This window comes from Sylvia atricapilla, chromosome 20, assembly GCF_009819655.1.
Source record: "Sylvia atricapilla isolate bSylAtr1 chromosome 20, bSylAtr1.pri, whole genome shotgun sequence".
Lineage (NCBI taxonomy): Eukaryota > Metazoa > Chordata > Aves > Passeriformes > Sylviidae > Sylvia > Sylvia atricapilla.
In genome coordinates this window covers 3,151,142-3,164,328 of record NC_089159.1, presented here as the reverse complement: position 1 = coordinate 3,164,328, position 13,187 = coordinate 3,151,142, and the positions used below count along the sequence as shown (strand labels likewise).

Here is a 13,187-nt window from a genome sequence, read left to right as displayed (position 1 = left end):
CCACTCTCCCCCTCCTGGTGTCCCAGGGCAGAGGCTCACCTGAGTTTTCCTTATCCGCAGGTCGGCCGATGACCTGTTCAGTCCTTCCTCTTGTTCGATACTCTGCTCAATGCCTGGTCAGGGGAGAAGGGAAAACACACTATTTTGTGCTGTCTGGAGAACAACCACAGAATTATTAAGATTGTAATCTTAATAAAAGACCTCCAAGATCATCAAATCCAATTTTCGACCGATTACCTCAAGCCCATTAATCCACCCTGCCAAATGCCACATGTATTCATTTCCTAACACTTCCAGGGATGGCAACTCCACCACTGCCAGAGTGCCTGTTCCAGTGCTTAGCTTAGAAAGGGATTGTTTGGAAAGGGACTGTGAAAGACTGGATTGAGGAGCAGCTGGCAGGGGGCAGTTCCCAAATCCTGACTCCACCATTCAGCCTGGCAGCAAAACCCTGTTTCATTGCTGCAAAGCACCTGGTGCCTGGCCAATGGCTGTGATTTGGGGCTGAAAGGGCAGCACTGTCACCCCCAGGCTGCCAAGCCAGGATTTCCACATAAAATCAATGTGGTGCTTAGGTCTGATTGCCAGTATTCAAACAAATTGGAGAGCTGTTTCCACCAGAGAGGCAGGAGGAAGAAATCCAGAGCTGAAGTGTCTCTGCAAAATACCAAACCTCAAGACTCCTCCAGGGAACCTAAAAATAGCAGCTCCTCCAGCTGCCTGGACTGGCACAGGGAATACCCACCATAGCCACCAGGCATGATCCCTGCACTGTGCTGAGCATCCATGCCCCTTTAATGATGAAGATAATTGGTGTGGAGCCCCCCCTGCCCAAAGCCTGTGAATCATGGCAGGGAGGAGCACTGTCATGTCCCACCCTGCTTTGGGCAGGGCAGGGGGGTGGCACAGAGCAGGACAGTGCAATCCTGCCCCACCCCTGGAAGTGTCCAAGGCCAGGTTAGACAAGGCTGGCAGCCACCTGGTGTCGTGGAAGGTGTCCCTGCCCATGGCAAGGAGTGAAATGAGATTACCTTTAGGGCCTCTTCCAACTCAAACCATTCCCTCATTCCAGGATTCTATAAAACCTGTTCCTCAAGGCCAGCTCAGGACATACTAATTCAAAGACTAAACTCAGAAAGCTTTGAAGAAAGCTCCCATCAGCAGGTGGCCAGTGTGCAGAGACACATCTCCATGTAAAGCACCTGCTGTGAGCTGGTGGCATCCCCAGAGTCTGGCTGAGGACCCATTCCCAACACTGATGTCCCACAGCTCTCAGAGCCTGGCTGACCCCAGCCCCTTCCACTCTGGAGCAGGTCCCTCAAGCCCAGCACAGGGCAGGTTCCTCCTGCAGCAGGGGCTCCCCTTTCCCTGGAGCTGCCTCTCACCCTCCAGCACAGCTCAGCATCTTTCCTCAGTGACTGCGCTTCCTCCACACTCCTCACAAACCCCTCCCCACTCCCAGGGATGGTATTGGCAAACACTGGGCATTTCTGATAATTAGTAGAAATCACATTTTTCCAAGAAGCTAGTAATTAGAATTAGCCCCTGCATGAGTAATGTCTGGCCTGAAGAAGTCAGTTTGTTGTCAGCAGATGTTGTTTTTGATCAGTTCTGATTGTTTTCTGTCATTGATCATGCTGGCCATGAGGGGATTTGGGACAAAGCACAAGGACTAGTCATCTGCTGCTCCAGGTAAATATGATACCAGAGAGGCTTTTCTGGAAGCAGGAAACAGGAGCCTGTCCTGCAATCCTTCAGGCTTTCAAAGTCCCTTACAAAACACTTAGAGATAAAAATTTTTGTTTTCTTAAGGCCAAACCCTGTCACCAGGGATCCCAGTGTGTCCAGGGCCATAGGAATGGACCCCTGGACTATGGAACAGATGATAGATGGCCCCTGGCTCTTCCTGCTCTAGTTGAGATCATGTGCTAGGAGGACAAAGGGAGAATGGGAACAACAGAGGCACAGGTCTCCTGGCCCACACGTGGGACATGGCCACACCAGGTGACCTACCTAACAAAGGGCTCCAGACACATCTGAGTCCTCCAGGACTGTGAGACTTCCACAAAAGCCCGGGATTAGTGAGGACACTGCTGGCCTGGGGGGAGCACCAGCTCCTCTCCTATCCTTCAGACACAGCCAGGTCTTCTACACCAATGTCAACCAAACCCCAGACTGATGTCCAAGACCACCACAGGCAAATCTGAGGTGCCAGAGGTGACCTGCCTCCCATCTCAAGATGCTGCCATCCTCTCTGACTCCCTCAGTCCCCTGGGGTCCAGTCTTGGAATTCTGGGCTTGTCTGAGTGCTCCAGCACAACCCTGACCATCAGTGGGTTGACAGTCACCTTGTTCTCACACCTCAGAGACTGACTTGACTCTTCCAACAGTGGAAAATGAAGGTCACATCCCACAGCAGCACCCCTTCACTCACCCAGACCTGAACAGAACCTTTGGCCAAGCCGGGGGTTTGCCCAGTGTCCAACCCCTGCCAGTGGTGTGGCACAGCACCTACTGAGAGCCCAGCAGCTGCCCATGGCCCCATTCCCTCAATTCCCTCCTGGGAATGGGCACAAGGGGGCAAATAAAAGCAACTGGAGGGCAAATAAAAGCAACTGGAGGATACAGCAGAGAGGGAAGATGATGCTCATCCCTGGGAGTATTCCCAGCCTGGGAGAAGAGTGCTCCAGGCACAGCCCCACAGCTCCTTCACAGGACAACACTCACTCTTTAGTTTGGAGCGCACTTTGTTCGCCGTCTTCTTTATGTCAGACATCAGCTCTTCCAGCTCCTCTTTCGTTTCTGGGGAGAGAGGAAAGAGCAAACATGGATGTGCTGCAGACACCACTAAAATCTGCTGCCCTGCAGAGCACAGAGACCCGAGCTGTGAGCACCTCAACCCCCTAACTGGAAGAATTTCTAACCCCTGACTGAAAACACTCCCATCCCCAGACTGGGAGCCCTCCCACATCCAGACTGGGAGCACTCCCATATCCAGACTGGGAACACTCCCACATCCAGACTGGGAGCACTCCCACAATTCAGACTGAGAGCATTTCCACAATCCAGACTAGGAACACTCCCACAGCCCAGACTGGGAGCACTCCCACAATCCAGACTGGGAGCATTCCCACAGTCCAGACTGGGAACACTCCCACAATCCAGTCTGGGAGCATTCCCACAATCCAGACTGGGAGCACTCCCACAGTCCAGACTGGGAACATTCCCACAATCCAGACTGGGAACACTCCCACAATCCAGACTGGGAGCACTCCCACAATCCACACTGGGAGCACTCATGCTCCATGCTGGACTCTCCTCACACTCCTGAGACCTCCAGCTGCTTCCAGCTCTGGGGCCCAACACAAGTGTTAAACTGAACAAGAAGGAGGTCAGGTTAGACATGGGGAAGAAATTTCGAACCATGATGAGGGTGGAGAGGCCCTGCCATGTTGCCCAGAGCAGCTGTGGCTGCCCCATCCCTGGAAGTGTCCAAGGCCAGGCTGGATGGGGACTGGAGCAACCTGGGATAGTGGAAGGTGTCCTTGCACATGACAGGGAGGTGGAACTTTTCAAATTCCCTTCAAACCCGAACTGTCCTGTGAATCTGTGGTCACATACAGGCTCCTGTCCCAAAATCCAGGGTGCCCTGAGAGAAGCCAGGATTTGCAGATGTGCCCCTCAGTAACCTGAGCCTCAGGAACTGTCAGACCCCTGCACACAGCAGCAGGGCTGGAGCAGGGGCACAGCCCCATGGGGTCTGCCAGTGCAGCTCTCCCTGCTGCCACCCAAACACTCCCTCTTGATTTTGATCAGATCAGGACCTAAATAAATAAATCTTCGTTTAACAGAGCTGAGGCTGTTGACTGACTCATGTCAGTGGCTCTGATGCCAGCTGCCAGTCACAGCCATAATTAGAAAATCCTGATGATGGGAATGTTTTGGGGGAAGGTCTCATCGTTCTGGAGGCTGTACACATTCCCATCCCCAAGCTACAAACTTCAGCACTACTGGGAAAAGGAGAGAAGGAACATATCTGTGAAGTCCTTCACCCCAGGATATTTGCTGGAGAAGGGGCACAAATGCAGTGACAGGAATATGACATTTTCAGTTTAAATTCTCATTTAAGTGACTAATTATTTTTCCCCATTCTTAAAAACTTGTAATAATAAGAAATAAAGAAATAATAAGAAATTGTAATATGAAGAAATGTCTTGAAAGAATTTGCAATAATAGGAAAGCGATAAACAGTAAGAAACTGTTATAATAAGAAATTCATAACTGTAATTATAAGGAATTAATAATTATTTCTTAATAAAGAAATAAAGCAGCCTGGGCTGAGTAACTCCCTGCAGCCATCCAGGCTGGATAAGCACCAGGAGTGCTGGAGACAACAGACTGCCACAGACATGGGAATGAGCTGGGAGCTGGGATTGTCCACCTGGAAAGAGGAGAGCCAAGAGGATTCCTACTGCTGTCTGAGACCCTGCAGGAGGGTGGAGAGACGCTGGGGCTGCTGGTCCTTGGAGGTGACATTCAGCTTCCTACTGAAGCTTGGAGGTGCAAGGAAGAGCACAAGCAGTGCTGGACCAAGCTGGGACAAGCAAAATGCAAATTAGGTATTAAGAAGAAAAGCAGCCATGATGGTGGTCAGATCCCAGATGCAGAGAGGCCGTGGGATGTGTCCTCATGGATATTCAGCACAAGGCTGGGTGAGAGGCTGAGCACTGGACCTGCTGGAGGGGACTGGCAGGGGCCTCCAAGGTCCCTTCCCACCCACATCCACCTTCAGGTCTATGGAACAAGTTCACATCACTCAGTGCCATGTGCTTTCCCTCCTCCCTGTCAATGCAGGCTGAGGGATCCCACCCTCCATTCTGCTCTTGTGTGACCTCACCCACAGGCCTGCTTCCACCTCTGGAGTCCCCAGCCTAAGAAGGATGTGGAGCTACTGGAGCAAGTGCAGTGGAGCCCCTCTGCTCTGGAGCCAGGCTGGGAGAGCTGGAGGTGCTCAGCCTGGAGAAGAGAAGGCTCTGGGGAGACCTCAGAGTCCCTTCCAGTGCCTAAAGGGGCTCCAGGAGAGCTGGAGAGGGACTTGGGACAAGGGATGGAGTGACAGGACAAGGGGGTATGGCTTCCCACTGCAGGAGGGCAGGCTTAGATGGGATATTGAGAAGAGATTTCTCCCTGTGAGGGTGGTGAGGCCCTGGCACAGGCTGCCCCATCCCTGGAAGTGTCCAAGGCCAAGCTGGATGGAGCTTGGAGCAACCAGAGATAGTGGAAGGTGTCCCTGCCCATGGCAGGGAGATGGGATGAGATGAGATGAGATATGAGATGGTCTTTGAAGTCCATTATGATTCTGAGGCACACTGCTGTGAAGCTGCCACTGAGGACACACAGAAGCAGTGGTGAGCATGGTCCTGTGCTGGCCTCTCAGGGAGCAGACAAGACCACACTGCTGGAGGGAGGGCACAGGGAACAGGTCTGGATGCCTTCCCTCAAAACATTTCCAACTGAGCAGCATGAAGAACACTCCTTCTGGCTTGATTTGAGTCACAGGCCGTGTGAGGATTACTTGGAGGCCTGGCAGGCACAGGCTGCCCAGACAATTATTTTCACATCCACCGTGTCTGTTTAAGTGACTCACTGAGATCTATTTAACCATTCACAGCGAGTGACATACAGCCACGGGAAGCTGAAGTGCCACAACAATGCTGTGCCCTGGCCAGCAACACTTCATGCCAGAGTGGCACCGAGGGCACAGATGGGATGTTTCAGAGGATGAGTCAAGCTCCCCACAGCCCACCCAGGATGTCTGCTCCATTCCCACTGGCACGAGAGCAGAGATGTCCATCCCCATGGCCACGTGTCCCCAGTCTCTGCTGGGAGGGAGAAGGAGTCTTTGGTTCAAGGTCAAATCTTACACCCCTGAGAAGCCCCAGAGCCTGCTGTGACCTGCCTGGGAGGGAGCCCACGCAGTGCAGGGAGCAGGCAGGGGCACTAACTCTTTCTCCTCCCTCTGCCAACAGCTAATGAGGACCCCAGGTGACAGAGAGCAGACACCCAGCCCAGGCTGGTAACACTGCAGGCAGGCAGGAACAGTGGGCAAAAGCAGATAGGAGCAGGCAGGAGCAGACAGGAGCAGGCAGGAACAGGCAGGAATAGGCAGGAATAAGCAGGAACAAGCAGGAATAGGCAGGCAGGAACAGGTAGAGAGGAGCAGGCAGAAGCAAGCAGGCAGCAGCAGGCAGAAGCAGAAGGGAGGAACAGGTAGGCAAGAGCAGGCAGGAACAGGCAGGAGCAGGCAGGAGCAGGCAGGAGCAGGCAGGAACAGGCAGGAGCAGGCAGGAACAGGCAGGAGCAGGCAGGAACAGGCAGGAGCAGGCAAAAGAGCAGGCAGGAACAGGCAGGTGCTGGCAGGCACAGACTTCCACCCTTCACAGGCAGGTAAGTGCAGGCACTGTCACTACAGCCCCCTGGACATCATGGTGACAGTGACTTACAAGGTGCTCAGCCCTCGAGCTGCCTCGCTCAATCTTTGCTGAGACTAAGAAACTTCACCTTGGCAACCTGCAAGTCTTCACTGACAATAAGCAATCAACATCATTGAGAAAAGTGCAATTCCAAGCTAATTCCCAGCTGAGTTACCTGGCAAACTGTCTTTTAGCAAAGACTTAGCTCTTTCAATAAAAAAATGCAAGAAGATCCAGAGAACAGTTCCTTGAAGGAAATCTTAAACAAATAAACCTTTCTTGTTTATCTTGGCACTTTCATTTCTGGAATGTTGGGTATTTTTTAAAGGTGAATGCAAAGAGGAAGTACAGACCTGAAAGCCCCAAAAAGATCTGGTCTCTGGGAGCAAATAGTAAGGAATCTTTCTTAGGAACTCTATGGCAGAAACATCTTCCATAGTGTTTCCATGGCCTTAAAGCAATACAAATGAAGTCTTTTTTTAAAAGCCACTAGTGATGAGATTGGATAGAAAGCTCCTGGACCTGGGTCAGGACAATCCCCAGTACCAGCACAGACTGGGGGATGGATGGATGGATGGATGGATGGATGGATGGATGGATGGATGGACGGATGGATGGATGGATGGATGGACGGATGGATGGATGGATGGAGAGCAGCTCTGTGAGAAGGACTTTCCAGCTGAAGTCCCATTTGCCAAAAGAGATTTGGCACATCAGTGACCTCTGTGCAGTCCTTCAGTTCCCAAAGGCTGACATTTATTCTTGGAAACAGAGCTCAGAGTTTCACATTGCAGCTTATTGATTCAAGCTGAGGAAAACGAGAACAAAAACATCACATGCTGACTCAACCTTTTCCTCATTTTCTAGAATTCTTTTCAACTCTGACCAACACAAGCATTTGCAGCAGGTATGACAGAATGGGCAGCAGGCAGAGGGGGACAGGGGAGAACTGCTCAACCCCTACTCCAAGCAGAGCCAGGCCTGTCCCATCCATGCAGGAGCAACACAAGGAGCCTCAGCTGCCTGCCAAGCTGTAGGAACAGGACATGGCAAGGCCATCCACCTGCCTTTGCCAGGAGCAGGGCACAGGAGACAACCAGTACTGTCAGGAAGGACCAGCAGCCCCAGGATTTTTAACTTCCTGCACGCCAGGAACAAATCCTGTCCAAGGTTCAGCAAGGAGAGACTGCCAGGATTCAAGGTCAGTACAAAATCCCCAGGCTTTTACACAGGAGCAGAACAGAGATGATGCACAGAAAGGTCTGAAAAGCTTGTGGGATCTCCTGGGATGAAAGGTACACCCTGAAACATCCCTTGTTCATCCACCTGCCTGTGTTTTGGGGTGATCCAGAACAGATTAAACTGTAGCTTTTGACTTTTTACATCATTAAAAAGGAAGGATGTGACATTAGAGAATTCTAGAATCAAAGAGTGGTTTGGGTTGGAAGGCACCTTGAAGATCATTCCCATGCCCTGCCATGGGCAGGGACACCTTCAACTAGACCAGGTTGCTCCAAACTTGTCCAGCCTGGTTTTGGACACTTCCAGGGATGGGATGTTTAAGTGAGTTCCTATAACATACATCAGTAAAATTGCATTTATACAATACCACTTGATACCAGTGGTGATGGGTCCTGTTTCCCAAACTCTGGCCTCCCAGCATGACCCCCACAGGCTGCCAGGCCAGTCCAGTCACAGAGAAGGACAGAGTCTGAGGGGCTTTCCACCAATAACTGGGCTTGCAACACCAGACTGGCCACAGGCATCCTCGTGTACCAAGCCCAGCTCAGCCCTTACAGTGGCTGAGGCAGCTATCCTGAGCACCTCCAGGATGTTCACATTCTGTGATCATTTTCCTCCCACTGTTCCTGCTGCTCCAAAGTAGCCTCAGAGCTGGAAAATCCCCACAGGAGGCCAGTCTCAGGATGAAAGGAGAGATGTGCTGTGTGTTAACCACAGAGTTACTGAATCATCAAGGGTGGGAAGGACATTCAAGATCATCAAGTTTGACCAAATACTACCATGCCCACTGAACCACAGCAATACACATCCAGGGATGGTGACTCCACCACACTCTTGTGACAAGACTTAACCACTCTTTCAGTGAAGATTTTTTTCCTAATATCCAGTCTAAACCTCCCCTGGCACAACTTCAGGCTGTTTCCTCTTGTCTTGTCCCTGTTCCCTGGGAGCACAGCCCGACCTCCCCTGGCTGTCCCCTCCTGTCAGGGAGTTCTGCAGAGTCACAAGGTCCCCCCTGAGCCCCTTTTCTCCAGGCTGAGCCCCTTTCCAGCTCCCTCAGATGCTCCTGGTTCTCCATTCCCTTCCTTGGACACACTTCAGCCCCTTGATGTCTTTGTTGGAGTGAGAGGCGCAGACACAGGATTTGTGGTGTGGCCTCACCAAGGCTCAGGATGGATGGATGGTCCCTGCCCTGGTACCAACACTGCTGCTAACAATGGTCTCTCCTGCAGCCACCTGCTGGCTGTTTATAACTCAACAGCACAAATGAGGGGATCACAGTGCTCACACCAAAGGACCTTGGTCTGGTGACAGCCCCATGCAAGGGTGGCAGAGCAGAGCCAGTGCAGTGCCTCGCTCCAGTTTCTCTGTTAAATTGGATATATTTTTTTTCCCAATTAACACTAAAATCCCAGTTTGTAAACAGTGAGGGATGAAGGAGAGTCATGTGTAAATACAAATGCCTGTACATTGACATGAGCTAGAAGCCAACTCCTGTAACAACGTGGCTCCCAGAACTGGCTGCCCATCCTGCCTGCAGAGGGCTCATGGAGCCTCCTGCCTCACAGCCAGCAGCAAACCCAGACCCACAGCTCACCTCCAGCATCCTCAGCCCAACACATCCTACACTGCCTTCCCAGCTTCCAGCTCCACTGCAGCAGCTGTTGGGAACACAGGAGGTCACTGGGCTGGCAGGAGACAGCAAGGACCAACAGCTCAGAGCAGAGGGACTTCAGAAGATCTTGTAATTAAAAGCAGGATCTGATGGAAGCCCTGATGGAAGCACAGGATGCAGGGAGTGCTGTGGGGACGAGGGCAGGTGGCTGCACCCCCTGGGACTCATCCCACCTTCACGAGGGGCACCCAATTAAGACAGCAAAATTCATTCAAGCAAATGGCTGTGGATGGCTGCTCCCACCTGCTGCAAATGTGCCCATCTGTCAGAACTTCTCAGCTCTGCAGCACCATTCCCAAAGTTGTGCTCCTGGAGCAATTAGCTGGCTGATGAGCAAACTCCCCTTCCCTTTCCATGGTCTTCTGTCTTCCCTGTGGCTTTCCTCCAAGCCCTTCCATTCATCCTGTTAGCTCCAGGGCAGCACTAGAGAAACCAGCCCCTCCACTGCCTGCTCCCATTCTGCCTGGAGCCACACACAAACCCTTGGCAGCTCCAGGATGGACACAGGGCACTTGAGATGCAGTGCTGGAGCTCACAGGGACCAAAGGTGCCCCAGCCCTCCCACAGACCCTGAGGGCACAGGTACCAACTAAAGCTCCTCAGCTGTATTTTTACAACACTGACTTGCACTAATTGTCTCACCTCCTTTCTTTAGTTCTCCCAATCGAACTCCACTTCGAATACTCCATTATTTTACTCAGAAGCAAGGTCGGTTTAAGCAGTCAATAATTACCCAGCTCAATCCCTCTCTCTTCAGAATCGATGCTCTTCTACCTCCCAAGCTCCCAGTGCCCACTAGGTATGCCAGAAATTATTGGAAATCAACACTAATGGCAAAGGCACCATCTTACTCAGCTCCTGGAAAACTTCCCGATCAATACCTTCCGGCAGCCTGAATCCAGCAGTGCCTATTTTTGGTACCAACTGTTTAGCAACAAACTGATTTACTGCTGGAATGTTGGAATTTAATCAGCACAAGATACATCATGTATTTCCCAAAAAAAGAGAAGTGTTTCCCATATACTTGTGCCCTTTCTGCATTATTCTCCCATTTTCCTTTACTAATGCACCAGAATGGGTTGAGAGGTTCTGCTCTTCTTTAAGCACCTCAAGAAAACTTCAGTTTGTCCTTCAGGCCACTGCTAGGTGGGTTTTCTGGCTCCCTGTGACTCCCAGCTCCAGTTTCTGTGACACTGGGAGAGGGTGGGAAAATATTCTCCTCCTCACCACGCATGGGAGAACAGAGACAAATGTAAATCCATGGGAAGTGAAACTCCAGGAGTAGAAGGTACAGAGAAGTGGTAAGAAACCCTTAGGTATGCAGGAGGGATAAAGTGCTTTAAATTCATTCTGTGAGCACTAGATATCAAGGAGCAAGACAAGACCATCCAGATGATTGAGTGTCCCTGGTACTGAGACCTGCCCTCAAAGGGTCCTTCTCCCAGGCTGTGACAAAGTTATTCCATACTTTATCCAAACAAATCTTCCTTCCAGGTCTGAGGAACACAAACTGGGATGAATTTGGGATCACAGACAAGCAGTTGCAATTCTGTAGGGTTTTAACTGGTCTCGTAAACAGAGACGTCTGGAGCAATTCAATTTTGTACCAAGCTTTAATCACAGGATCATGGACTCACAGAGTGGTTTGGGCGGGAAGTGACCTTCAAAGATCATCCAGAACAACCCACTGCTCTGGGCAGGGACACCTTCCACTAGACCAGGCTGCTCCAAGCCCCGCCCAATGCAGCCTTGAACACTTCCAGGGATGAGGCAAACACAGCTCTGCTCATGATCTGACATTTTTTCCCCATGTCCAACCTGACTCCACCCTCTGCTCAACACCATTGTCCTGGGCTGGGACCCCAGAGCTGGAGGCAGCTCCAGGGAGTCTCAGGAGAGCAGAGCAGAGAGGGAACATCTCCACCCTCCCCTGCTGCCCACACTGCTGAGGATGAGCCCAGGAGACATTTGGGTTTCTGTGCTGCCAGTGCCCATGGCCAGGTCAAGTCTCATTTGTCAGTCCCCAGAATCCTCCAGTTCTTCTCTGCATCCATCCATCCATCCATCCATCCATCCATCCATCCATCCATCCATTTATCCCTCCATTTATCCATCCATCATCCATCCATCCATCCATCCATCCATCCATCCATCCCTCCATTTATCCATCCATCATCCATCCATCCATCCATCCATCCATCCATCCATGATGCATCCATCCATTTATCCGTCCATTTATCCATCCATCATCCATCCATCCATCCATCCATCCATCCATCCATCCATCCATCCCCAGTCTGTGCCAGCACAGGGGATTGCCCCAGCCCAGATGCAGATCTGTGCTTTTGGCCGAGTTCAACTCGATGAGGCTCTCTTGCCTTTGGTAACTTTATTTCTGTATTTCAGTGCCCTCAGGCACTTTACCCATCCCTCCCCAGGCCCTAGGACACACCACAACTCATTCCAAAATCAGACGGGCCACAAATGCTGTATTCAAATTGCTCTGGGTGAGAGTGAGTCTGTGCCCATGAGGGGCCCTGTGACTGAGCATCCCAAAGGACGGGGGAGGAAGTCCTGGGGGAGGGACTGGCTGCAGCCAGGAGGGAGCAGAGTCCTTCACCCCTGCACAAGGTGACACACAGTGAGCCCATTTGGACAGAGAGACACAGGGCTTTGTGCAGAAAGGAAGCCAGCTGGGGAATTGTGGAAAGGTTATTTTTAGAGTTGCAAATTTCCATGATAAAGAGCAAGTATTACCTCTGGCTGAAAACTTTTTATAGCACTGGCAGAAAAAAAAAAAAAAAAAACTGACCAGAAGTAGTCCTACCTCCCAGAGCTTCAGCTGGGAGTGTGTTTGAGATGCTGCAGTTGGTACCCAAAGCAGCAAGTGTGAAAAAAAGACTCAAAATGCACCCACAAAGAATTCAGACACCTGAACCTGGAATCCAGATTAAAAAAAAAAAAACACCAAAAAACACCAAAAAACAAACAAAACAAAACAAAACAAACAACAACAACAAAAACCACAACAATAACAACAAAAAAAAAGGTGTGATTTATATTTTTAAACACTGACTGAATTTCAGGGAATTTTGTCATTTCATTCAAATTGTCAGGTCCCAGCGAGGACAACACACAGGCAGGTCACAGTAGCTAAGAAGGGCTTTAAGGACATCCTGCAGCCACTGTCACCTGCAGTCACTGTCAGCTGCAGTCATCATCCCTGCATTGCATAGTGCTTGTCTGGCAGCTTCTTCAGACTCCACTAACTCAAGGAAATGGGACAGCCCAAAATTCCAAGCTGGAAAGAAGGTATAACCCACAGCTTGTCCCATAAATTTGAAAGAGCCAAATGGCAGATTCTCAGGTAAAGGTCAAAAAGGGGAAAAACATCTACCTCACATTGCTGGGTACTTGTTCAAGGACCTTTCATACAGCCATGGACTTGCAGGGTGGTTTGGGTTGGAAGGGACCTTAAAGCTCATCTCATTGCAATCCCCTGCCATGGGCAGAGACACTTTCCACTAGACCAGGTTTTTCTAAGCCCTGTGCAACCCGGCCTTCAGCATTTCCAAGGATGGGGCAGCCACAGCTGCTCTGGGCAAACTATGCCAGGGCCTCACCACCCTCATGGTACAACACTTCTTCCTTATGTTCATCCCAAATTCTTTTGCAGATGACTGCAGCAGCAAGGCAGGGCTTGGTCCATCCATCCCCACCTACACACACAGCTCCAAACACAGGAGTGAGCCAGCTCTGTGCCTGCATGTGAGTTACATGTGCTGGGCCCTCTTCCA

General features: G+C 50.9%; 1 protein-coding gene across 1 annotated transcript in view; it reads right to left on the bottom strand.

Moving 5' to 3' along the window:
• The window catches only part of STX1A (syntaxin 1A), a 66,768-nt gene that overhangs the window by 12,410 nt on the left and 41,171 nt on the right, over positions 1-13,187 (bottom strand). Inside the window, exons 4-5 of the mRNA XM_066333158.1 lie at positions 2,728-2,802; positions 40-113 (exon numbers count right to left, since the gene is read on the bottom strand). Of these exons, the coding sequence (XP_066189255.1) occupies positions 40-113; positions 2,728-2,802 (149 nt within the window). The remainder of the gene's footprint in view (positions 1-39; positions 114-2,727; positions 2,803-13,187) is intronic.